Source organism: Aptenodytes patagonicus, chromosome 2 (genome assembly GCF_965638725.1).
Source record: "Aptenodytes patagonicus chromosome 2, bAptPat1.pri.cur, whole genome shotgun sequence".
Lineage (NCBI taxonomy): Eukaryota > Metazoa > Chordata > Aves > Sphenisciformes > Spheniscidae > Aptenodytes > Aptenodytes patagonicus.
In genome coordinates, this window is record NC_134950.1 from 118662007 (window position 1) to 118689383 (window position 27377).

A 27377-nucleotide genomic window follows, 5' to 3' on the forward strand; every position below is an offset into this window, starting at 1 on the left:
CAGCACAGACTGCGCCCTCACCAGTGGGGTGGAGCCCCACAGCATCCAAGCAGAACTGAGTAGCCACATCCATCAACAATCCCAGATAAAGCAAGTAATGAACCAGGTCCAGGAGCCATTCAAGGGTCCAGTCAGGAACATCAGGCGAGAGGGCCAGAGACAGGTATTCCTGCAACACAGCTCAGGCAAGGATTAAGCCCAAGTGTGAGCTTAAATGGGGCTCCTGGGCCTGTTGGCCGAAGGTATGGGTGTGCATTGCGGGTGAGACTGCTCAGGGCTATTAAGGCCTATTGGTTCCCTCAGGGCCCTGAAAAACATTTGCATTGTTTGTTTATCCTCTCCCTAAACATCTTCTAACGATTACTGTCACAGGTAGGATAATAAATTAGAAGGTCCTTTCCAGTCCATTTACTCAATTCAAATATATCAGATGAAGTAAAATATAAAGTCAGCTCTTACATAAAAGGTATTCTTGACATATACCTCCTTGCCAAACTAGTGAATTTGTATCCTGTCTCAGTTTAACTTGGCTGGCCTTCATGAAGAACACAAATATTCTTCTGTAGCTGATATATTCTCACTTTTGCTGTCCGAGTCTGTTGAAGGTTGGGATACTAAAGAATGGCATTCAATTAAAGCAATTTACTTACGGCATTGATTATAAGTGTGAAGTCCAGAAAGAACGAAGTCTTTCTCACACTTTCTTTATTGTTCCTATTGTATTTAATACAACTAGCTTTTTTAAAGAGCTTCCTGACAAATATTTCTGTTGTGATGGGGCATTTGTTATTATAGACATTCCTCCAGCAGAAGTTGGACTGAGCATTCTCCTGGTGGCCCATTTTCACCTACAGCTGCTTTACTGCCATAAACTCGACTTGAGGCTAGCTAGCCTGGAGGAAGTTGTGATTAGTGCAGAATTTATATGTTGCCTCGGTGAGGTGAGTTCCGAGAAGCACACTTCAGAATTGCTGTATGTTCTTTGGCTTGTTTTTTACTTCAAAAACCCATTAAAACTGTTCTTCCTGGCATTATTTCAGCACTCTGGGTCTTTTGGGTGCTGGCACGTTGTACTTTAAACCAAGAAGCAGTCTCAGAAAAGTTCCGAGTAGGGCATTTCAGATACATCAATTCAGCTCATTTCTGGAGATCTTTGCTAGAGTTAATGGCTTCTCTACCAATGGGGCAAATACAATGTTGCAAGTTTAGATGGGATTATTTTTTGACAGGAGCAGAAATGCTGAAAACAGCAAAATGTGTTTATATCTTTAGAAGAGTTCATGAAACTTCTGATGGAAGTTCACAATCAAATAGCTTGATAGGTATCATGCACAGGTTTTGAATACTGTGGATAATTTTTGCACTGGTCTTAGAAATTTCAGCTAGCTGTAGGGGTACAGTAGCTCTGCCTGTTTAAGTGTGACATAATTTTATATACTGAGTTATTGCTTGTTTAACCATCATTCTTCATCCTCCATTACATCATTCTTGATCAATATAGCATTTTTTTCAGTTTGGTTTAACTATTAGATGTTGAAGGATTCCATTTATTTGGGTTCATATATTCATGTGTGTCAATTATGATCCCTGTTTTGTACTTGGTTAAAATGATCCAGTAGATTACATTGAAATATTATGCATAGATCTATGACAGTTTTTCTTCGTACTGCGTAAAGATCCAAACCCAAATTAAATGTGGGAACATTTAATTTATTAATGCTTATTTTCTTCTCCTAAATATGTTCTTGATCTTAATGTCTTTTAGCAGCTTTGGAAAGGAGGAATTTAAGAGATACATTAAAAAAAAATAAAAATAACTGTTTCAGTCAGCTGATGAAGAGATTCAGATTCACGAAGGTTTTATATCTTTGGGATACAGACTTTTGTAAAATTATCAAAATATCATGCATTCAAAAGCATGGTAATGGAAATACTGTCAATATTTTAAGATATTACTTTGTCTCTTTAAAAGTTTAACCCAACACTTAAGTATTGTACACACAATTTAGACTGCCATCCACTCTTCTTCAAATTTTATACTACTGTGACATAGACATGGATGCAATTTTTAAGAGTTTGAGCACTTGTGATGGGATCGGCAGGCATTTGCATTTATAGAGTCAGGAGGAATGTGTTCCAACATAAACTCCATTGAGTCTCACAGATGAAAATCTTCTTGCAATTGCATTTACACAACTCCTCTGCCTACAAATCTTACAGGAAGTCTGACTCTGTCCTTTTATCTCATATCTAAATGCCAGATCAAAAAAGAATGTGACCTTCACGACCGTTTATTCAGAAAATATCTCGTGGTTCAGCATAGAATTAGGTGGTGCAGAGATGTCATGAAAATTCTTCCAACACTAACAAAAGATAACACAATTATTCTTCTGATTTTTGTCCCAGCAGGAGAGAAATGGAACCACAGGTCATATTTATTTGTACAACAGACCACATATTTCCTTGTTTAGGAACTTTGATGAAATCATAATCTGACACTAAGACTATATTAAAGATCTGTTTCAGTTTAGAGTGATAAACAAGCTGGTTCTAAATCTCAAAATGCTGTTTAAGAAGAATTGGTATGTCTGATTGTAGTGAGTATTTGTACTGAATTACTGCATAATAAAATAAGAAGTGGGGAAAAAGCTTTTTTTCCCACCAAGAGGATGGAGTCAATCAGCTTGTGGTTGTGTACTGCTGCACTGTTTTTCCTTTGCTCTGGCTGCTGAATGAGCTACACTGGCAAGTCAGACCTTGCAAGTATCTATTCACTTTATCCACAGTTCTTTGGGAGCAAATGATTACCTTTCTGATTACCTTGTTCCGAGGAGAAATGCTGATGTGCTCCGAGTATCTACAAACTAAAGTTTTCATCATACTGTAACCAGAAGGAAGCAAAATACTTAGGGTGTCGGTCTGTTTCGGGCATCTCTTCATCACTCTGACGCATCCATTAATCTTCTATCTGTAGCATAGATCGTCTGACATATTTAAGGTACTTTTGGGTTTTGATCTTAGTATTCTTATCTAGAGAAAAGGAGTGTGTCCTCCCTTCCAGATGCTTTCCTTTATGCTTATTGCCATGCCGGTTTATCCACAAGCCTTTTGGCAGCAACAACAGGAGCCAGTCTGATATGAACAGATTACCTGGAACCCACTGAATTTACTGCATCTTTAAGAAGCAAGTTTGAAATCCTGTTTCACCTTCCAATAAGGCTGGTGTTCAATTTCAGAGATGTTACAAGAAATATAGTGTCAGCAGTTGAAATTAAATGTAGAGCCTTGACTAGGTCTAATTAGAAGTAATGTACCTCTATAGAAATTAAATACTTATTGTAGGTCCTTGCAAGTTATCCTTTTTTACCATAAGTGGAAACATAATTTTGAATCTTTGTTGACCCATATTGATGGATTTATATTTATTTACAAAAATTAATTTGAGCTGATGTGGTTTACCAGAAAAATCTGGTTGAGGAAATGTTTTCAGATGTGCGTTTACATTCAACTACTAAGCGCAACCAAAAAGTGTGTGTCGGTTGTGCATAATTGGAGTAAATATTTTTTCAGGTTTCATTCATTTGGAATCTAGGTTACAATGCTGGATAAAATAATTTAAGAGCTGTTTGAGTATTTTGGACTGGAAAATCTTCTTTTTATTTGTACAGGAAGCACTTCTCAGTTATATGCAATGACTGGACAAAAGTAACAAAGCTGCAATGCCGAATTGAATTGAAGTGACCGGGTCATTCAGGTCCTGTTGGAGGGGGTTTATGACATTTTTTAAAATGTGGTTCATAAAAGAGTTCTGATTTGCATTTACAGTGAGCTTCTAAAATGGTTCCAATTATTCACAATTAGAATAAATATTTTTTCAGGTTTCATTCTTTTGGAATTGAGGTTAGAACATTCAGTGAAAATATTCTTACTAAACCGGGTACATCTGTGTGGGAGGTAGTAAGAAACGCACCAGAAACATCTGTTTGGTGTTCCAGGCAATTTTTATTTTATATTAAAAAAATGCCAAGCCCCTCAGCTGTAACACTGAGAAAAAACATCTGACACTCCAAGTTTTGGCCTGTTAATTTTTTCAGCTGTAAATAGGTACAGTAATTACTTTCGTCCATCAGCGGACTATTTGCCCACTCTGCTAAACCGAGGTTTCACGACTCCGGTGCTGGGGTGCACTAGCATGGCAATGACTACACCTGGCCGCAGATGTGCACGAGGGGAGGTGAGTCTGACTTTTTGCCACATGCCGGGGAGCAGAAGTGCTGAGTGGGGTAGATTTGCCTGCTCAAACAGCCCTCGCTGCTCCGACGTCTGTTTTGCACCTTCGCAAGGGAAGGGCAGCGGGCTGGAGGGCGGGGATGTTCTGGGTCTGCATTCAGCCGGCATTTGATGTCGCAGAGAGTTAATAATTGTAAGGGATTTTCAAAGTGGAGTGAATTATATTGGTGTTGAATTGAGTTGACCCATGGCTGCTTAAAAAGTGGAAAAAAAATGGATTTGGGAAAACAAAAGGGAACAGTAAAGGAAACCTTACTCATTCATTCCCCTTGTCTGCACATCTGTTCTTTGTATTATGATATCGCCTGCTTTTTGTTGTATTGCTTTTCCTTCTTCTGTATTTTTACCGTATCAGAATGAAAGTTAGCCAGCATAAAGCATACATAAAAATGTCAAGGAGTTTGGAAACACCGGGCTTGGTGCATCAAAGTTCATTCCAACATACTGCAATCCACAGTCCAACAACAATAACTTACAGAAGGAATGGTGACAATTCTCTGTAGAAAATAATTTTTACATTTTTTTCTCCGATATCAAAAAATGAAAAAAGTTTGATTTAAACAGTTGTAAAAGAATATGTAATCTTACTATGAAGTCTACCTAGCTGTTCCAAAGGTTTCATTCAACAAACACCACACTTGACGATGTTCACAATAAAACTTGTTAAAGTGAAATATCACAACTTTGGTATTTGTTATTTCAACATCACATTGATAGGACTGTCGTTCATTTTTAATAGCTAACCTTATACATATTTATTGGAGTACTTTAAATTGGGATCAATAGGTATTCAAAGCTACTACACACTAGATAAAACTATTTTAGAAGCTTTCCAATCATACTGATCTTTTAGATCATGCTTACTTAAGCCAGCATTTTCAAAGTCACCTACTTTAGTCACCTGCAGTGAATTCTGCCTCCTTTGATTTCGATTTTGGTTTTTCCATTTCATTGTACAGGATTAAGATTTCACCTATAGTCTGTATTTAGGCACCTAAGTTTGTGATCTGTTTTTTCAGACATGTCAAACACACATAATTCCCACTAAAGTCAATAGATGCAATATATGCTCAGCATTCCTGGCACCTGGATTGAATTTTGGACCTAATTCTGCAGATGTCCCATGGAGATAAAGTTCTGCATCTGCCCAGAATTAACAGGAAGGGCTACATTCAGATGCTGACCTTTGCATATTTTAACCAACTGCTCAAAACTCAATCAGTGATCATGTAGGGTTGTTTTTTTCCCCCCTGAACTACCCTATATGCTATTATTCAATTTTTCTGTAACACCACTGTCCCTTTGTTTTAAGCATTCTAACTTGGTATCTATGTCTTCAGCTTGTGTTAGCATATTACCAAGTATATTATTGCTGCTACCAAAATCACTCCAGCATATTCTGCCTTAAATTTCCTGCCTGCAAATTTCATTGGAGTTCTTGTCATAACATAGATCAATATGCTGATACGACCAGTTGTAACTCTTTATGTGAACCTACACAGAACTCTTTTTTTTTCTGATGTAGACTCTCTCTATTTTATAAATGCTCATTTTGTTTTATAGATACCAGAATTACCAACTCTAGTCATTAGTTCTGCTGCAGGAATTCTTGAAGGTCTTTAAGACGTGTCATGAGCTCTTACAATGTTAATGCAGGTGATTTTCTTATGTGTTAACAGAGATCAGGCTGTGCTAGCCATACTGCCTTATCCAGGTAAAGCTTGGGCAGGAATAGCATAAATGCCATCTTGGAGTTACGCCAATTAGATTTATATCACCTTTGCTATTTTAATACCTCACACGGCACATGTTGTCAGTAAAACTTAGTACATAAATAAAAGCATCTGCTTTGCCTGTGACTCTCTGCAGAGTAAATGTTACCTTCTGATCAGCAAAACTGCAGATAGCCAGTTGTTTCGAGAAGTTCAGGAACAGGGACAAGCCACATTTATTTATTTATTTATTTATGTATTTATTTGTTTGTTTGTTTATTTATTTGGTATCAGAGAAAGATTTAGAAATACGGTGTCAAATGATAAAAAATTATCCAAATGAACACTGAGCCACATGAAGCCCTATCTTCTCTTTAATACTGTACAGTAGCTATCAGTTATGTTTAGAATAATGCTTCTATTCCAGTTTTCATAACAAAGCTATGTTACAGCAAACATAAGTGTTACTTTCAAGAATTCTACAGATCTGTCCTTTTAAAAAATACTGTTTTTTCAATTAGATGCTTAAATATATTTGAAATTATAACAACAGAAGCCAGCCTGAAGTACAATAAAAAAATTAAATGTCTGCTTTCAATGCATTTTTGCTACACAAACCCACAAGATCAAATACTAACACTGTAAGCATATTTCTGGCACACACATAAAAATAATCACATAATGCATACCCAGATGCTTATTGGTAAACTATGCTTCTGAATGCTCTGAACAAGGGCTGTGATTCCAAACAGCAGATAGATTCAGCTCCAGCAGCTGCAGTGGTTGCTGCCCCAGATGTCCACCAGAGGTTACCGTCCCTCTGCTGCTCCTCAGCTGCCATCGTTCTCAGCTCACCAGACTAACTCACAGACCAACTCACAGACTAACTTGCCAACTACTAAACTGGTGCACTTTCTGAGGAGAGAAGAGATGCCCCACGCAGCTCTCCAACCTCTGGCAGGGAAGCAGGGCAGGCAACCGGCATAAGGAGTTAAAACCTCTAGCAGCCAAGGCTAGATCTATCTAGAATTGCAAATCAGAGCCCTAAAATAAAGTTCAGTCAGCTTGAATATGCCTACCACATATTAGTGCAAACCTAGGCTCTATGGCTTGCAGTGGCTTGAAATGAAAAGCAAACCTTTTAAAAGTAAAGTGCAGCAAAAATGTCTATGGAGAAACTGCCATGAGTTTTTAAGTCAATGAGTTCTGGATTAATAAAACATGCCGACCAAGCCAGATTGTGACCCTCATTGTGCAGGAAAAGTCTTTCCTTTTGCAAATTTCACGCTCATACTTTTTTAGGGTTGATTTCTTTCTGGCCGCTCCTTATTTTAATGGCCTTTTTGGGGCCACTGACCAGCGGGTTGGTGTTCTTGGTTGATGGTTTTGGGGCTCCACTCCGACCACTGCGTCCTGCATTCTGGTTCTTACTGCGGGCCGTTCGCAGCTTTTGTTCTTGCAGTCTCTGTTCCCACCTCTGTGGAAATGCAGAAGACAAAGAGGCTGAGTTAGGGAAGGACATAATCACAAATAATTATGTCTTAATCAAAGCTATCCCGAACCACTGATACTAGTGCTGCTTTTAACAGTTTTGTGCTCTGTCCCGCAGAGCCATTGATATCAGTATGTTACAGCTGTCTGCAGGGGGAATCTGCCACATGTTCTTGGGTGGGGGAATTTGCACGATACCAGTTGATGAAAATGACAACTGCACATCTCATGTGCATGCTGCACCTGAGTGCACATCTCATGCCTTTCCAGAAATCCAGGGGAGCTGGCACCATGCCATCAGAAAGACAGGATCAGCACACTGGGACTCCTTTGCAAACCCCTTCTTCGCTGTATTACTGAACGTGCGACTTTGACTTTTCCTCAGAAAAGTCTGCAGAAAGCAGACTATCCTTTCACTATATATATACACACACAGCTACAAGGGAAGGTGGTATTTACTTTCTGGTTCTGCTTTCCCCTAGGGTGGAGAGGACCGGGCATGAAAGAGCTTATGTTGCGGACAGACAACAGAGATGACCACTGAAATCACAGTGTTCAGAATTGCAATGGGATGGTTGTGAATAATGCACCTGCAGCTTTATTCAACAGCATCCCTGAGAAATTTTGAAAAGCAGTTAGATCAAAGAGCCCACCAAAGAGAATAGCTGTCAGATTTCCAAACCAAAAGTGCAGTGGTTAGAAAACAGGTTTTTACAGTGAGGTTAAGCGGTTAGGTGGTCCAAAATATGAAGAGATCCACAACGCTGCAACAGAGACTGCAGTCTTTCACCTCTAGGAACAGAAATACTTATTTTAAGAAAAGCAAGGTAGATAGTAGAACCTGGAAAGGGTCTCACCTCTCCCCTCTATTAATGAACTTTCTGTTCTGAAACTCCCAAAGGCAGAGGCTTTGCCCAGTGATCAGAGCAAGACAAGTGCTCTCCAGCTTTCCTATTTAGTATCCCTGCACTGACCCTGATGCAACCCAGACTCTTGTCCTGGCTAGAGAAGAGACCAGCCATGTTGTGGTTATGTTAACAGCTGTCTTCTGTGGTCCACAGACAGCTCAAAACATTCATTTTAAGTGGTAACTCAAGATAAAAGTTGGATGCAAGTCTTCAGAGATGAATGATGGGCATTAAGATGAAGCCACTGTGATGCCTAGCTCCATACTGGCTATCTTTGTGTAGTCAGGGTCATTATATGCATCTTTATAAACAAAAACTATCAGCAGGCATTAGGTATGTCCCACTCAAACATGTCTAAATAAGCATTTACTTTATGAAACTATTAATATCAGAAGGAATGACACGTGCTTTGAGAATTATTTTGTTTGGCAGTCATGCATCTATTTGACAGTCTGGAAATGAATGTCCAAACAGGTTTCAAGACACAATTAGAAATGACAAAACAGTGTGAGGAGGCCACTAAAACACACTGTGTGCCAGTAACAGGCCATTAAGTTGACAGCTAAGGGATTTTAAGAGTCCGAGTCATACGTCAGTATTCTCCTAAATCCCACATGGTATCATCTGCAATTGCAATGTATTTACTTTTAAAAGATTTAAAGCATGTTTTCTTTTTCACACATAGGTTTTACATGAGAAAGTGAGGAGAAAAGAGAATGATAAAGCATCAAATACAATTTGCTGCAAGAAGGTGGTCTGTAACCTAGAAGCTTCTACTGATGGATACATGCATCTTTTTTCCTCCTCTCTATCAATTGCCAATCAGCTCATAATTAAAATAAATATACATGTATGCCCTTAATGCTCTGAAACCTTTTCTGAATTCCAGAAATAACTTTCTTCCATCTCTAAAAGTGTGAGGAAGAGTCAGACATTGTCTTGATCCACCCTTTCTTTCCATTATAAAGAGGAGTTTACAAGCAGGGAGTGACAGCAAGTGCTATCCTGAAGCCCCAAAAAGCAGGGGCATCTGCTGCTCCTGCCTCCCAGGTCTCTATACTATAGACTTCTCCTTCCAGTGTTCCCTGAAACCAGTGAGGGGATGCCCAATACTTTCAGTGGGTCTTTAGTGGGAAGTAGCTGGTGAGAAAGTCTGTGTCTCCAGCCTGCAATCTTTAATGCAGCAAAGCCCATTTATCCAGCGCGGTGGATTTTAACTTCCTTTCTTACCTAATGTGGACTATATACTCATCTGTGTAACACCTGTCTGACAGTTACTTGCCTTAGCAGTGATATGAAAGAAATTCCTAGAGTCATTATTATAATAAGCCAGAGTTCACACAAAGATCATCCAACCATCCTATTTAGGGACAGTTTGCAGATAAAACAGAAATAAAATTTTAGAGACCCTAAAACGCAAGACTAAAATTTTCAAATTTTCACTTCCACTTATATGTAATTATGAGGTATGAAAATGTTGAAGTGAAAATAATAATACCCAGAGGTGTTATGGATATCTGAAAGTCAAGCAAGTTATTGAATGCTGAAGTAGAACAAAGAAGTAGTAGAACTACGTTATATCAAGAACATCAGCATTCTTTTCTTTGGTGGTATTTACCTTAAATCTTTTGTTTAGTTGATCCTTCCATTTTTCAACTAGACATCCATCAAGAAGCATCAACCTGAAAATTAAGAAATAAATACGAGTTATAGATATTTCTGATCTTGATTCCTGAGATGTCATTCCAGATGATTTAACACAGACTGAGGCTGAAATGAACCAGCAGGTACGGGTACTGACAGTTTCTGTGTATGGGACGATAGGCAGGAAAAATATTTTTCTCCATCCCTAAGTGCTTTCTAGTGGATTTCTAAATGCTTGTACGGATCCTTCTGAAATTCTACTCTAAACTCTGTAAAAACAGAAAATAGTTTTCAAAAGAAATCAGATTTTAGAGCCAAAACTGCAGCGCATGGCCAGTATTGAGAAAACATTTAGAGCCGTTTGTCCTCACCTGCAGCTATTCTGCAGGGGAAAATTGTCCTGTCTTGATCACTGTTAACAACAAGTGATGGGTTGGGTAACACCCCATGAAACTGTTTAAATGTATATGTACATATATTTTTACTTACACCCACTATATGTTTGTGTGTGCGTTTGTGTGCAGAAGAGTAGTTTAAACTAATGTATTTCACTTCTGAATTAAAAAAAAAGCTGTTTCACATGCACCAGTTAATACAGCTCACCTGACGAATGGTAACACATTATCTGATCACTTACATTTGTCTCCATTTCCACCTATAAATACATGAGGATGGTATTATGTATTTCCTACATGTAACTACTTAGTGAGTGCTTTAAAGTGAATTTGGAAGATATATGGACAGTCATACTTGCCCACCAATGAAATCTGGCTAGCTCCTGTATGAAAATACTGAGTCTACGTGTTACAAAATGAACAAAACAAAAATGTAACTATTCAATGTGTATGCCCTGAACAGCTTCTAAAATAGTTTATGCTAAAGCAGTCTGATGTCACACGTTCTAAGTCCCAACCTAGAAACAACTATATTATAGCACAGGGATGCTGGAATCTCCTCTACGGCTAACTATTTAACTATTTAAACTTTTTTTTTCTTCTTTTCTTTTCATTCCTCTTTTTTTTTTTTTTTTTTTTTTTTTTGAGATACTGGGCCTTAACCTAATATCATTTTCCTAATTCTGGAAGGTTCTATTTAGACATCAGTGTTGGCTGGAGACATCAAAACATCATTATAAATGCATACAATTTCATACAGCACTTTGCTGGAAGGTGAGGTTTACACAACATAGCAGGGCCTGACCTCCAGTTTCCATGAACAGTGTTGCTGCTCATACCAGTTCAAAAAGAGTACAAAATGCTGCCACTCGTAGCCATTAGCCACTGTGCATCCACTTTGCCCAAACAAAAAAGGACTACAGTGAATGCAAGCCCTGGAGAATCAAGACCAACATGATACACATCTCCTTTTCTTTCCGAAGAGAGATTAGAGAATTAACATACAGGATTGAAGCTAAGGCCACATCGTGATGAATGAAACCACAACACGATATGAATCTGATGCAGCTTCTCTTCAGGTCAAATTATGGAGTGGGACCCTAACCCTATTGATGGGCAATGGGTTGCCATTGACTTCAGTGGAGATACAGCTTCCACCCATTTTGCTTCTGGCATTTTAAAAAGCTGCTGTAACTCAAAACCTTCTGTTTGCATGCCACTGAGTTCAACAGAAAACACATATAATAGTTTATATTTCTTTTTCAAATCCATTTTAGTACACTATATGAAATTAAAAACCTCAGTGACCTTTAAAAACCATCACAAAATATTTAGTGAATGGTGTGTTTTTCCATAGTAATGGAGAAGCAGATTATGGTCTTTCACTTCTGAAATCTCCTCTCCAACAAAGCTCTGCAGCTCAGAGCTGCTTGATAGCAACCTTGGTCGTGGTCCTTCTGCATGACTCAGAGCATGTATCCCTAAAATGGCTAACACAAGTAGAGGACTCTAAATTAATCTTTGTGAAATACTTCCAGACCTGGAGGGGCGAGGTGCTGTCTAATAATAAAATACTGTGCCTGTTAGCTCACAAAAAAAAGTTAAGGTAATAAGGTATCAGATGGCAACCTTTAGAAACACCTATAAAATGCTTTTAAAATATCAACATAAAACTCATTGAAAATATGGATATGGCCCATCAAGTTCTGCACATAGATGTTCTATGTTCTTTACAAGTGCACATGTTCAATTAACAATCATATCACTGTATGCAAAACCAGCCTGCACGTTTTACAAGCAGCCTTACCTCTGACCCACAACACAGAGCCACATGTACCTACCACGCCACAACCCGTCCTGTTGGCGTCTGTTGCTACCGGTACACGTGGGATGCTAATGGGGATGGGATGTCCCCTTCTGCCTCAAGAACCCAGAGAGAAAAGGGAGCTGTGATTCATCACTCCTTCCCCTCCAGACCAGCGTGCTGGATTTCCTTCCATGCCTGGGGCTAGGCTGACTGCCAGATGAAAGGTCTGGCAAAGTTAGTTTTGTTTTGTCTTTTAATCATACAGCAGGACTGGCAAGCTGCTCTGAGAGTATTTACTTTTCATCTGCCATCCGGGAGCCGGAGCTCCAATGGCTGCAGCTTTGGCTGGTCCCGGTACAGCTGTGGGATCAGAAACATCTCGCTGATGGCACCGCGCCGAAGTATGGATAGGCCAGTGGAGAGGGCTTGGCTCTGTCTCCAGCAGCTCTGCAGACAGGAGATGTGCATCATCTCCTGTCCCCTCCCCTGGGGTCGGTGAGGCAGAACTATGCCTTCCTCATGGTCCTGCCGACGTGGACCATCATCTACAGCCACCATCAGGCTTGTAGCATATGAAGCAGCTCATGCCTATGGAAAGCGGTCCTGGAAAAACACTCCCAAACAGCTGGAGATGCCTGCACTGCTGCACGATGCATTAAGCAATATGCTGTCAGCACCTAATGCCACCAGGATTTACGCTCCATGTGTGAGTCAGGTTTTGTGAACACCGCGTTGTGGCTCAGAGCTGAGGCTGATTAAGTGGAAAAAGTTAATTGCAAAGGTAATTGAAACATGTAGATGTATGTGTGAGTTATCTCTAAGAAAAACTATCGGCAAAACATGCTCACGATGAGGAAGGGAGCTTTGCTGGTCCTCCTTCCCGTCTGTCACAGCTAGCTATAACACTTTTCTCCACCACATCGCCAGTGCTCACCTTGAGCGCCATTCATAGCACATGATGAGAACATCCTGCTTCGGTTGAAGAGGTGGACACTGGCAGGAGGAGTTTGTAAGAAGAGGCACTTGAGACAGAGGAATTGGTGTCGAAGACTTGAGTATGTCTTTGACTTCAACCACAGTCGTTATCTCGTTGCAGTTCCCTCTTTCTACACTTTTTACTTTAGCGTGAATGACTGCAATTAGAAAAATAGAGGCGTAAGAACAACAAATGGTCTTAGAAATTTAAACACATCTCAAAATTAAATAAAACATATTAAATTGAAAGCTGTTGTTTCGGCTGTGAAACTAGAACTACTTTTTCATGTGTGGGCACGTACAGTGGCTTAGAATAACAGAGGCCTGATCCCAGTTTGGTTTTCAGTAGGACTGTTGACAACTGTGAAATTAAACGTGTGCTTAAATCTTTGCCAGATCAGGCCAAGCGATCTCACCTGGAATCACACGCACAAACAGCTCCTTTGACTCAGACTTGAACAACCCTCGCATAAATCAGACCCGTTCTATAGCCACATCTGGCTATTTCCAATTAAGTAATGAATAATTTACCTCACAGACAGTTAGCATGAATTCAGTCTTTTCAATAATAAAATCATTACCCTGTAGGTTGCATCCAGGAACTAAAGCATTTTCTTAAACAGAAGAAAGAAGGGAAGGTTTGAAACAAGCAGTCAAAAACTGAGAGGCTTAGGATTGTCGTGATTTACTTGGCCTATAATTTTTTTCATCTTTTGCCTTCGGATTATCCATCAATAGTAAGGTCCTCATCTAAAACAGACTCTGAAATGGGTTCTTCTGACTCTGAATACACAACCATTCATATTTGTACCTTTTATTGAGGAAAACTGCATGTCTGCATGGATGCAAGAAGGTGAAACTGTGTAGATTGCTCTGAGGATGATCCCTGGCTGACTTTGTACCTGCGAACCCTGGCAGTACCTACCACTTTGTGAGCAGTATCAAATCAGAGAAACGAAGCACGATTTTTGCACAAAGGACTTTGTCTCTAGGAAATGTCAAAATAGGAAGGGTCCTATTGTCGCAAAATTCTTCAGTGAAGGAAGCATGAGAAGTGTATGTACCACAGGGTGATCAGCCTGCATCGACACTGCCCCTGGCAGCCACCAGGGCAAAAGCCTTCAAATGGACCTCCTAATGTTTGGAATAAACTTCACGTGTAGAAAACAGGAGACCAGCAATTTTAATGCAGTCTGGGTGTTATGTGTTAACTGTATCAGGACATGTGTAACAGCCACAAAACACAAGAGGGATTTCAGTTTTGGAGACTCACAATCCATTTTCAAGTCTGATTGAAAACAAGTTCTGACCAGCTAGAAATACAATTTGGCTGTATATATTATTTTAAAGGATTTCAGAAAAAATTTGATTTTATTTGCAACTTGTTCTGCTTTGTCTTGTCTCTCAATTCATTTTCCATATGAGTATGTCTATTTATTTCAGAGGAGGCTGAATAAAAATCTACCTCAAAAACAAAATCTTGATTCTACAAATGCAATTGAATTAAATTTTGGACCCAACCTACAGGTTTTATTCAAGCAACACTCCCACTGAAGTCACTGGAGTCAGAATTTATATGACTAACACCTGTATTTCATTTCAGAATAGTCATTTTTATATCACTGCTTTTTCATATATTTCAGACAAGTCTGGAAGTTCATTGTCCCACCTGAACATATCACTATGTGGTACTGAGATAGATTAAGGAATTATATAAAAAGAATATATGATATAAATGCACCAAAATGCCATAACAAAAAAGTGTACAATTACCTAAGTTAGATGTTCAGCTTGACTATTCCCACCAAACTGGGGTTTGGATTTTTTTTTCCCTATACTAACAAAGAAGCAAATAACTACAAACTTACTTTCATTTGATATCAGACAAATAGAAATTGAATGGATATAATAACCCTATTGCATAAGAACTGAATAAATCCTTGGAAGAAACAACTGCCATCTGAGAAAAAGCCCATAAAGTGCAAAAGACCATGATACTACATGTTAAATTCATGGTTAATAGGGGTTTTCTACTGACATTACAGATGCTTAATCTGGTATTTATCTAATCTTAATTAGAGTTCTTCCTCACTTCCAGCATCAGAAAACCGAGGCGGGGAGCCACAGGGGAAGGGGAGTGAATACTTACTTATATTGACAGTATGTCATGCAACATAGGATAAAACTATCGGCCAACTCCTCGGCTAGATGGTGCAAATTATCACTGAATTCAATTAATCTCTGACAATTCTGCACCAGATGAAACTCTGGCTAGTAAGTAAAAGAAAGTATGAATTTCTAAACAATAACTTTTTACCCCGCTTCAGCTTCGTTCACATTTACAAGTTTTATTTAGGTGATATACCTCTGTTTATTCCACCTGCTGGATGAAAACGGGCTGGCCAAGCAGCACGTGGTCATGCTCACATTAGATGTAATTGCACTTACTAGAGTGACCTTTACAGTAGCAAGCACCCCTTCTGCAGAGTGACCTGTTGATACCAGTGCATGTTACTGACACTTCACTGCTTTTATCAGAAGCACACCATCATCTGCGCAATGACTACTACTGCCTGCACGAGGTGTGCGCGAGTGGTGGGTTTTGGAGGAGGACGGCTAGGTGTCCTCGGGCAAAAACCCACTTGGAAAGGCTGTGGTGGAGCGGTGTCCTCACGCTGCACTTGCTGGATGAGGCCTGGTGTGGGAGCAGCACCCCCACGGAGCTGCCTAGCTCGCGGGGGGCACAGAGGGGGATGGGACGGGCAAAGTGAAGCATTTTCCCCAATGCACTTACTGTAGCTGTAGTTCTTGGCCAGGTAGGTCGACAGCGTAGGCTTTGTCTTTTTGCACCTGCATCGCTCTTCAAAGGAAGAGAAGGGGAAACGGTTGAGGGGTGTCAGAGGGGGCCTGGCTCCGGGGAGGGGGAGGTGGGCAGGCGCCCGAGGCTCACCCTGGCCGCGGCTCTTGCAGTTGGGCTCCGGGGGTCTCTCCGGCACCAGCACGCCCTGCGTGAAGTCTGTCCACTTCACATCTGCAAACAGAGGCACGGCGGGGAAGGAAAGCTGTCGGGGAGAGCCTCCGAGGGCAGGGGCTTGGGGGTCCCGTAGCCCCCCGCCCGGGGATAGAGGGGGGTCCGCCCTACCGCCGCCCTTCCCGGGGCGCTCACCCTCCGGCAGGTCGGTGACGATGGCCTCGGGGGAGATGCAGACGCCGCGGTCGTAGACGGGGAGGTCGTCGCAGGCGAGGCTCTCGGGCCAGCTGTGGTTGTAGCGGCGCATGATGGGCTCGCAGCCGTCGCGGGCGCGCTGGCAGACGGAGCGGCAGGGCTTGATGGGGTCGTAGAGGAACTCCAGGGTGCAGATGGGCGCGTACATGGCGCAGAGGAAGAAGGGGAGGACCGGGCTGCAGCCAGTGCCCACCAGCTCCTCGTACTGCTCGATGGCGAGGACGGCGTTTTCCTGGGTGCTGTGGTGGAGGTGGTTGGGCATGCGGGTGATGTTCCAGGGCATGGGGCGGCACATGGGGATGCGCACCGCCTCGCACGGCGCGCCCTGCGCCCGCGGGCTCACCCGCAGCCACAGGGACACCGCCACCAAGGCGCGCAGCATCCTCCTCCTCCTCCTCCTCCTCCTCCTCCTCCTCCTCCTCCTTCTCCGCCGCCGCCCGCCGCCGCCCCGCGGGTCGCGGCGGCCGAAGGGCGCGGAGCGGCGCTGCCTCCCGGCGCCCGGCTGCAGTCAAGTCGCGGGAGCCGCCGCGCCGACAGCCATGGACGTCGCGGGACCGCATTTATACCGGTGGCACGAGTGACGTGGGGCCGATCGCGCTCCCTTGGCAGCACCGCTCCTCCGGGGGTGTGCGTGTGTGTGCGCGCGTGTGTGTGTTTTGCTGTGCAGGCACGGTGACATCACCTCCACCCCGTTTAATCCCCCGGCGACATCACTGCGTCTCTCGTCCGCGGCTTCAGCTCCGTTTCAGTTTTCATCTGTGTCATAAATTCCTTCAGGTGGAACCGGGGGGGGGGGGGGGGGAGGGGGATCAAACCCAAACCACACGCATCTGCCGCGGGGCTGCGCGCTCCGACGCGGGGAGAGGGGAGGAGGAGGCGGGAGGAACGCGGGAGCCGCGGCCGGAGCCCCCCTCCTGCGGGGCTGAACTTTACGCTGCATTCTGCCGAGGGACGCGGAGCAGAAACTTTTTGCGGGCTTGGGGGAGCTCCGGCGGCTGTTCCCGTCGCCTCCAGGGGTTTGCAGAGTTACCTCCGTGAGCTCGGCACGGACGGGGAAACGCGTGAGGCGGACGGGCAGACGGGCGGGGAAGTTGCTTTTAGCCCGGTTTGCTCGGGACCGTCCCGAGGCGGGAGCGGGCGGCGGGACCGGGGCAGCGCGGGGCCGGTGCGGGGCTGCTCTGAGGGCACTCAGTCCTCCGCTGCGCTCCCCCCACCTCTGTCCCCCCACAGTCGCATCTGCAAATGGGTGGTAGAAGGGATTTCAGGCTTTCTCCAAGATGTCTTTTTTTTTTTCTTTCCGTGGTGCTCCATGGCCACGCACCCTTGACAGTGGAGCGGCATGCCCACGTGGGGGCAAGGGGCTCCCTCCCACCCTAGTCCCTGTGCACAGAAAAGACCTGTGGGCCCTTCCTTCACTGGGGGCAATGCTGCACCCCAGTCTTTGAGGGACTCGCTGAGAAAACAGGATTAACTCAATGCCAGGTTATTGCAGTGGCCTGGGAAAGCCCCAGCACGGCTGCGAGTTAGCAGCTCCTGGGCCTGCCCTGGCCAGGCACCGTGGTGCCACCGGTGTTTCCCCCCGCGGACCCGGCAGAGCTCAGGCCTGGGTGCCGCAGAGTATCCATGGGGCATAGGTTTCCCCCTTCCCTTTGTGTGCGAGGAAAGCTCATCCAGAGCGGGCAGTAAACAGCGGTTGAGAAACCCGAGAGGGCAGCGGGAGATGAAGGGGTGTATGCGCTTGGTGTCATGGTGCGTGGGGAACCACTGGCAAGGAAGAAGTAAATTCCCCCCTGGACAGCAACATTAAAGCATCTTCACCCAGCAGGTCCCTCCTGTTCGTGTACACAGAGTGCCCAGAAGTACCCCAAGGCTCGGGCCTTGCAGGTGCCCCTCTGCCATCACCCTTCGCGGGCACAGCCAGGGCAAGCAAACCCTCCCGGCCACCCCGGGTGCAAAGAGAGGGGCAAGGCGGGCGAGGGTCCCCGTCGCCTGTCGCCCCGCTGCCGCCTGCTCTCCCATCCCGCTTGTATACAGCAGCTCGAGCAGAAACCGCCTCTCCCCGCTGAGGTGATGCGGGTTTGGAGGCGGGCCGCCCCCGCCCCCCCGGCGCAGGCCTGCCCGCCCGCCCGCCTGCGCGCCGTGCGGGGCGGCCGTGCGCGGAGCGGGGCGCGGAGCATGGCGCGGGCGGCGGGCGGGATGCGGCTGCGGCGGCCGGGGCCGGGGCCGGGGCCGGGGCCGGGGCCGCTGCTGCTGCGGCTGCTGCTGCTGGGCGGCCTCCTGCTGCGGGGCGGCGGGGCGGCGGCGGCGGCGGCGGCGGCGGGGGCCGAGCCGTGCCAGGCACCGCGGCAGTGGGAAGGGCGCACCGTGTCCTACGAGCACGGCACGGGCCGCAACACGCGGGCCGCCCTCTCCTACGACGGCCCCAACCAGCGCCTCCGCATCCTGGAGGAGAGGAAGGCGCTCATCCCCTGCAAGAAGTAGGTGTTCCGCGGCGGGACCCCGCGGCGGGGCCGGGCCGGGCCGGGCCGGGCCGGGCGGGGCGGTGATGATCGGCGCAGAGCCCGGAGGCGCCTCCCGAGGGGGTGCGGGGCGATGCGGGGGCGGGGGGGGGGGGGGGGGGGCGGGGAAGGGGTGTCCCTCGGCCCCCCGCGTTGCGGGGCGGCACCTCCCCTGCGTGAGACGGGGGAGCGCGGGGGGCGGCAGCGGCGGAGCGCCTTCGGAGGGGCGGCTGGGCACGGCTGCGGGGAGGCAGCTGCTGGGCATAAGCGGCGGTAGAAAACCTGTCACCGACGTGACTTATATCCATTCCCCGTGTGTGTGTGTATGTATATATATAGCACAAGATTTATGATGGACAGTGTCAGTTTTTGCCTTCGGAGATATTCCTCTCTCCCAACTGTTTTGTTTTTTAAATGGAATGGGAAGCGAATCCAAAAATACAGCCCAAAATGTGAGGTGTAATGGGTATAACGAGGTATAATGGAGAGATTACGCTCAAACATGGCAATAATGTCGCGGGGAGCGGGGGGGGGGGGGGGGGGCAGTTCTAGCCCAGTAATTTGTTAACAAGTTTGAGTCACGTTTCACAAGGTCTCTGGTCATTCTCAGTTCCTGCAAGTGCTAAGTCAGTGCAGGGTGTCAGGATGCATCTGTTACCTGTGGTACAGTGCACTCATCCACATTGCACAGGCCGCCCAGCCCTGGAGGACCTCCCTGTTCTTAATTCATACAGTATGTATCTGTTAAGCCCGTAACTAACCCAACAAAATCCCTGTGTCATTGCACATCTCTTGATTTGCTGAAAAATAGGTGTACAAAAAAAGCTGATCGAAGAAGGGCCTCTTTTTTTCTCCTCAACCTGCCAAGATCAGGCCCTGACAGGTTGGGTGGAAGAAATGATCAGCCCAGAGAGGCCTTCCTGAGTGAGGCGTTTCTGGGTACCAAGCGTCGGTAACTCTCAGACACCGTGTCAAGACATACCTGCCAGTGTGAGGGTAGCCAGTCTGCCCCTACCTCTGCCTCTCCCACCTAAAAATTGTGCAAATAATAGTGCGTCAGTCCTGGGGATGTGTAAGCCAAGGTGAAGAACAGCCTACAAATGCTGTATCATTCAAACTAAATGGTCTCTGCTATTGAAAGATCAATATTCCTTTTTGCTGCTGGCTTTTTTCCCTGACAATGATCAATTTCTTACCAACATCACATAGTCATCGTTTTAATCTTTCCAAAGTGTATGCTCTTCCTCGGTCCTTTCTCTGACCGAGGAAGTCAGTCCCCAAACACTCTTAAAACTGTTTTATGTGTTTCATTTTCAAGCTTAGCTTTCCCTCATTGTAAGCTTTTTTCTCTATTACTGTTTTCATATAGGAGCCATATGAAGAATGTTAAAGGCAACGTACAGCTGTTTGCTGGTGTCTGCTAACATACAACATAGAGTCTGACACTGGCTGTGCTCATACTCCCCTTCTTTTAGAAGTCCTAGGTTGACCTTCATGTTTGACAACCGTAAAACTGCGCTACAAAGTCCGATGCAAGTCTTTTCTAGCTTCTAAGTTGTACTGAGCTCATTTCTTCAAGCTTATGTTTATTTTATTTAAAAACTTTATTTTAAGATTGAATAATTATTCTACATTTTCTACTCTGGGCCAGATTTTGGCTTTTGCCAAGATCGGCTCTTTTTGCATTTTTGATAAATATTTTCTCTGGATGCAGTTTCGTCTGGACTGATAGGGCTAGAAAGAGGCAGAGTGCAGACAGGTGCACTTGAAGCATTTCTCTGTTGGTTTTTCCTGTATTAGTTTTTTTTCTCTAGACAATCTCTGACCTCAGAGATCCCCGCTGTTTCCAGGCTGACCATGTTTTCTGCCATCCAAAAAAACTGGAGGGTGGTTTTGTTATGTGCGCAGCTAGTGTCTGCTAAGGGCGTGACCCAGCTTCCATTGAAGTCAACGGAAAGACTCCCATTGATTTCAATGTGTGTTGGATCGGGTTGGGAGTTGTGATCACAGCTTCATTTCACTGTGGACACAGTGAGTCATAAACTGAAGCCTTCAGAAGTTAGAGGCGAGGGGATTTATCCTGTCTTTTGAAAAATAACCTCTCCCCCACTCCGCTTTGATGTTGGCAAGAAAAGGGTAATAATGCTAAGGCAGTGACTACAAAAGCAGCAAGAAAAATAGTTCTGTCCTGGTCTCTAAGGAAATTTCAGTCTAAATTCTCACGAATGGACACATTTTGCTCCTATCAGATGTAATTTACATGCAGCAATCAGGGTTGGCCAGCAACCAAATTTTTATACAAAGTGTTTTCTGAAGCCTGCGAATGTGGACCTTAATCAGACACAGCCCTGTTTAAGTTAGTTGACTGAGGTTAATCAGGGACACAAAGATCTGCCTGTGTGGAATGGCTTGCAGGCTCATAACCACAGGAAAACCTGAAGCTTTCAGTTTTTATTGTAGATATGTGTTTCAAAATCATGTAATTTGCTATGTGGCATTTTCATACCTACATCAACCCAGTGTTTTAAGTAAACTCCTGAAAAGTAACCATAAGGTAAATATCCTATCAGTGCTTCGTTAACATCACTTCTTTGCTCGCTAGTCATTGCAAGAGCACCAGAGATGCAGTGACTGTGTTGGTAAAGGCTGCCCGCTCCCCGTCGGCCAGCTGCAGCATTGTCACCTGCCACCTGAGCACACACCTCGCTCGCTGTGCAACCAAGCGGAGCCAGTTCGTTAAAGCAGTCATTGATGGTTGTTTCAGCCAGCTTGTTGAGTGTGTGTTTCTCTGGGTCGTACTGTTGACTGCCTGCACTCTGGCTTAGAGTGTAAAAACTACCAATGGTGATCCTAGGCTGAGCTTTTTAGAGGAGAACCTACTGCAGTTGGACTCATTACTAAACTTTATTTTTCGCTTCTTTTACAGCCCCAGCCTTAGCTACACTCTGCATCTAATGTTTTCTCCAGTGTGCCTTGCCCCGCTGCTTCTTTCCCCTTCAGGATCAAAATTTTGGGGATAGACAAGGAGGGCAGGGACAGTCTTCTCTTTTGGTTTCGTGTAGCGCTCAGCTGATACCAGGAGAAGAGAAAAGAAAACAAACAGAGGTTTTTATTGAGTAGATTGTGCCGTTTCCCGTTTGGAAGAGGTCATGCCAGTAGAGTTATTATAGGATGTGAAAAGAGAGCACTTGAAATGGTTCCCTAGAGCTCTTGAGGCAGAGCTGTGTCACGTTACCTGTTAAACACAGGATGTGTTTTTTAATCCTTTATTGCCTACTACATAGAGTTACTTCCTTTTGTGCTGTCTGTATATAAATCCTTCCTCGCTCTTGTTCAACCCTGTTGGCCACCATCTCAGGACACTTCACAAAATAGGTAACAGTCATCGGCACGGTTTTGCTGTTGGGGCAAAAGTGTTTCATTTTAAGGTAACTTCTACCGGTTCAGATTTGAATATGACATCACTGCAAACTGGTGAGAAATCCTGGCACTACAAAGGTCTAAACCAAAAATCCTACTGACTGCACTGTGGCCAGGACTTCACGTGTCCTGCATCGCCTTTCATTTCCGTGGAGAAACAGTCCAAGAAGTGTACTGCCTGGCACTGCTGAAGCCACTCAACAGGCATTAGTGCTCAGTTATGAAGGAAGAAAAGCACAAAGTGGGGAGCAGAGCAGAAATCACGCAGGTGGTGTTTGAGGGCTGGGGTGTTACTAATCACATGCCATATTCATAGTTTCACCCTTATCTTCCATACTATTTTTCACAGAGTGATTTTCAGGGGAGGCCCATTAACAGTTTGGCTTTTGAGAAATGTGATGGTGGGGAGAAAAAAATTTCCATGTGGTCAGGAAAGTCAGTAGGAGGAAGAAAATTCATTTCTCTCTTCTATGAGTGTATTTTATCAGTAACCTCCATGAGCCATTGTATAGTGTGCAGCACATGGGGATGCATATGTATTTGAGACTGCTAGGGTTATTGTCTTAACAACCATAACTGCAGAGCAGAAGAACAACCTGGAGATATCATATCAGTGTTTATTTAAAAACAGAACTGCATGTTGGTAATTTCTTTAGTTTCGATTGTATTTGCAAGACAGGCACAGTTATGGGCAGGATTAACTCCTTCACTTGGCAACAAAAACTGCTAGTACAATAGAGGAGTGACAAAGCTGTGTTTAGAGAAATATGTCTGTTATTCCGGCAGGCTGTTTGCATACATGTGTCAATCCCTGTCCTTGACTGAAGAGAAGCAGCGTATGATCAGGTGCAAATATAATAGCATTCATCTGGAGAAGAGGTGATGACTTTTCAAAATAAACGAGTGTGGGCACGCGTGTGTGACTTATCTCAACTACTTCTTAGTTGTTTTAGGATGTGTGATTGTAAAGGAAAAAACAGCGGTGTCTGACCTATTAAAATCATATAATCCATCCGTTCTGTGGTCATTATGGTGACTCAACAGGCTAAGTATTGAGCTACCCTGAGTGACTGCAAATTTGTTTCCCAGACTTGGTTTTGGGAGTGGTTTCTTCAGCTTAACGTTTAGGGGAATGAACAATGGTCATGGGTAAAATTTTCAGAATTGGCCAAGTTACTCAGGAACCCAAGCCCCATTTTTTAAGATTATGTAGAGTGTGCAGACTTCTGAGACTCTTAATTTGCAGTGAAACATAGAATTGAATTTTCAGCAGTTTCTCTAAATCTAACGCGAGTTCTTGGGATCTAAAATGCTTCATAAGCTGCTGGGTATATGTCACTTTTGAGAATAGGAACTAAGGGAAGGTACTCAAACCTCCTGCATTTACTTTCATCCCATAAGTGCCAAGTTCTTTCAGGTGTCTGCTGCTGGTAATGGCTGTGAGTTTGGAAGGGTGGCACTGGAAAGCTGTTGTGATGGATGCAGGCTGGCAGTCAGATGCTAGGCAATAGCCTGAAGCATGCAGCAGTCGTTCTAGTGAGAGTTGTGTGCCATAGGGGTACGGAGGATTGGCTGTACAAGCCTCAACTTTTGCATTTCCATCGTAAGCCAATTTACGAGTTGGTTTACTGAGTCCCTCAGTGATGCTCCCTGCCAAGGCGGCCGGTTCCTTGGAGAAGAGCACTGTACAAGGAGGGAGCCGTGGTCCACGAGGGCTGCGTGAAGGAGCATCATCTCACCCGGACTGTTCATTCTGTTTGTTTCTGCCTAAGAGAGGCAATAGCCATTTCCCTTTCCAAGTTCTTGATCTTGTTGGACGTCGGCCAGGCTATACAGTTCAGGGAGGCAGTGAAGGTAATTGCCTTCATTGTTACAGGTGGGCTGGGTGGGAAGAGATGAAAACTGCGCTCAGGGGAGGCGGTTGAAAGTCTTCAGCCATCGAGCTGCAGCACTAGCAAGCAAGTGGACTCAGAGGAAGTGGGAACTGTTGGCTTATCAATGCTTTTGTTGTCTTCTGTTTTATGCTTTTGACAACTTCCTTGGACAGCAGCATCTTTGTCAGAGTTGGGGGGGGGGGGGGGGAAGGGAAAGAAAAAGATAACTGAGTATGAATAAAGCACATCCATTGCTTTGAGATGCCTTATTCTGTTTCATGTAGTGTTCTCAAAACCCTTGTTTATCCTAAGTACTCTGGAGCTGTTTCATATGCTACCGAAACACAGCACCCACCCAAACTGCAAAAAATAAACTGGCTCTTAAGTTTGAAAGAGCAGGATCCACAAAACCCTTTAAAGCTGGAGAGAAAATGTAGATAAGCTGTGTCCAGTGACCGCAAATTGATAATTTGCTGGAGTGCTGGTTGGTGTGCTTAGAAACTGCTGTCAGACACTCAACGCGGTCATTACTATCACATCAGTTATAGATATTGTGGACTGGATGTTCTTAAAAAAATAGAGGTTCTCATCAGGGAGTTTTGTTCTTCTAAAAAACATTGTCAAATGATAGCCACTGGCACCATATTGCTGTTGATACTAGTGGATATTGGCTTAAGCCTTTTATCTGCCTGAATCCTTTAAAGCTAGGGGAATACTTCCCCCCTCTTATCATCTCTTCCTTGTCTATTTGAACTCTTTGGAATAACCTGTGTTTGCACAGAAACTTATGGTTCATTTTGTACTATTGGACATTATGGTAAAAACTTAAAGCAAAACCAGGACTGCACTGAAGATATAATGTGCCTACATTTCTGTAACTCAGACCAGAGGACCAGTGTTTTCACAAGATAAATCACTGTTATTTTTATTCAGGGATTTTTTTGCTCTTTTTTTCTTGGTAGAGACTTAGAGTGGAGATGAATAGAGAGAGAGATTCAAGTTCATAATTTGTTCTGTGCTTGCAGACAGCACGCAGTCGGTGGTGACGTGACCGCACAGCTAAACAAACATGATGAAAGAAATCTTTATATTCATGATCTTAATTTGGGCTCCATTCAGCTTGAGGCCTGATGTAATTCAGATGGCACAACTGGCAACATCACACCTATTCTCACAGGACCAAATGCCATTTGTCTGAAAAAGTATGTCCTCTGAAGGATAAACTGTAATCTTCTAATTTAGGGCTGATCTTGCACTGCTGTGAGCTGAGAAAAAAACTGACTGTACGTTGCTTTTAGAGAAATCTGAAGGATAAAATCATCCAAAGGACACTTTACCAGTTGATGTATTAGTCCTTCAATTGTAATCTGTTTAAGTTAAGGATCCAGGTCTCCTTAATGTAAAAGGGTCAGTAATTTAAAACAGTTTTAGGTATTCAAGAGAGCATTTACTGAAATGCCTCCAGAAATGCCTCCAGAAACTTGTCCGTTCGTGCAGTTAGTAGACACACTATAACTCTCTAAAATCTTTCCGATCCATAGGCTCTCCATATCTTCCCATCCCAGTCTGGTTCACTGCAATTACAGTGCATGACACGATAGGGTGGTTTAGGGCACGGTCTCTTCCCAATGATGGGTATCCATCAGTTTCTTGTGGCTGTAGCTGTCCCTGGGCTGAGCGGTGGGTGTATGCTGGGGCTCCCTTCATTGCAGGGTGAGGGAATATGGTCCAGTATTGTCCCAGCAGCTGGGGAGCGGCTGTGGCATGTTCCCAGGAAGAGGATTTAGGAGGTGCTACTGCATCCTGGAATTTGGAGAGAGCTAAGACCAGGGGACACACTGAATTGTTCAGTCCCATGGTTTATCTTCCATATTCAGTTGAACTGTATTTTCCTTGATATGCCAGAAAGAGAAGGGTTTTGAATATGATGGCTGCATACATTACAGTTGAGAGCATACTGAAATGCTGAAGAGTTTGGGTTAACTAGCAAAAGATTTTTCCCTTACTTTTTGCTTACTTTTGTAACTCAGGGCTGCAAACTTAGTGAAGTCAATGAGAATTTTGGCTTTGGCACAAGGATCTCATCCCAGGACTTTATGTTAGATGCACATTTGTAACATATGTGGGAGGTACGTACAAAAAATACATTTCTCCATTTCCAATTCAAACTCGGCCTCAATTCCTGAGGTTGGTCCACACTGCCAAAACTGAAACCATCATTCAGCCTCTAGCCTTATTGATGACAGCAATGGTATAACTGTAGTGGACAGCTTTCAATATTGTGTCATAAGTGTGGAATTGGAAGATGTAGTGATAAAACCCGTGCCTCTGAATCCGGTCCGCACCCTGGCTCTGCCAGCACTTTCAAGGATGAATTTTGGTAGGCAATTGCCAGTTAGAGGAGAGGAAGTGTTCAGGGAAGGAGGCAGGGTGTTTTAATTATAAGAACAGAAGACTGTTTTTTTTTTTAACCTTCCCTCCATTTCATTTTGCAGTCTGTTCACTAATGTACTTAATTTTTGTGCTACTGCTGTTCATTGGTTAGTATTGCTATTGATCTGTTCATGTGACAAGAGAATTTATGTATGTTCTAAGTTTATTATTTTGTAGTTCAGAGGATGCTCTTCTTGTGCTTTTTCCAGTCAGAGGTCTTCCTGCTCTGAAAGTTTTCTTCTCCAGCTAGAGAACTGATTTGTTTTGCATATCAACAGGCTTGTCCATTTATTAATTGCGTGGAACAGGTTTTCAATGGGGTGACATTTTCATAGACCAGTGAAGACAGTGAAATGGTACTAATTTATGCCTTTATCTGTATGCCAGGTCATTAGCTGATGCAAAATTGAAAGGTAGGGTCCAAATATCCTTCCATCCTCTCCATTTTGCTATGAACTGATGGCTAAAGTTGACATGATTAGATGTTTCAATCCAGGAAAGGACAGTGGCATAGCAAATAATACTGAGTTATTCAGAAAAAGCATAAATGCACTTCTTTGTCACATAACATGGGAGAAGGTTAAATTTAAAGGAGCTTTGCGAAAGAGGAATGCTTGCCACAGTGGCCAGGTGTCGTGAAGAGGTAAGAGTAGGAATAAGAGGCATGTAAATAAATGTGTAAGGTTAGAAACTGATGCAGTCTT

General features: G+C 44.1%; 2 protein-coding genes across 2 annotated transcripts in view; one reads left to right on the forward strand and one right to left on the reverse strand.

The window, feature by feature from the left end:
* Positions 1–5964: 5964 nt before the first annotated feature.
* On the reverse strand, positions 5965–16830 carry SFRP4 (secreted frizzled related protein 4). The gene is made up of 6 exons (XM_076330871.1): positions 16389–16830; positions 16173–16253; positions 16017–16082; positions 13182–13380; positions 10020–10083; positions 5965–7479 (listed from the first exon to the last, which is right to left on the reverse strand). Exons 1-6 carry the CDS (start codon positions 16828–16830, stop codon positions 7291–7293), a joined length of 1041 nt encoding a protein of 346 aa, XP_076186986.1. The 3' UTR covers positions 5965–7290.
* A 1793-nt stretch (positions 16831–18623) lies between these two features.
* EPDR1 (ependymin related 1) overlaps positions 18624–27377 on the forward strand; it is a 33243-nt gene continuing 24489 nt past the window's right edge. The window contains exon 1 of the mRNA XM_076330872.1: positions 18624–18925. Within this exon, the coding sequence (XP_076186987.1) occupies positions 18624–18925 (302 nt within the window). The remainder of the gene's footprint in view (positions 18926–27377) is intronic.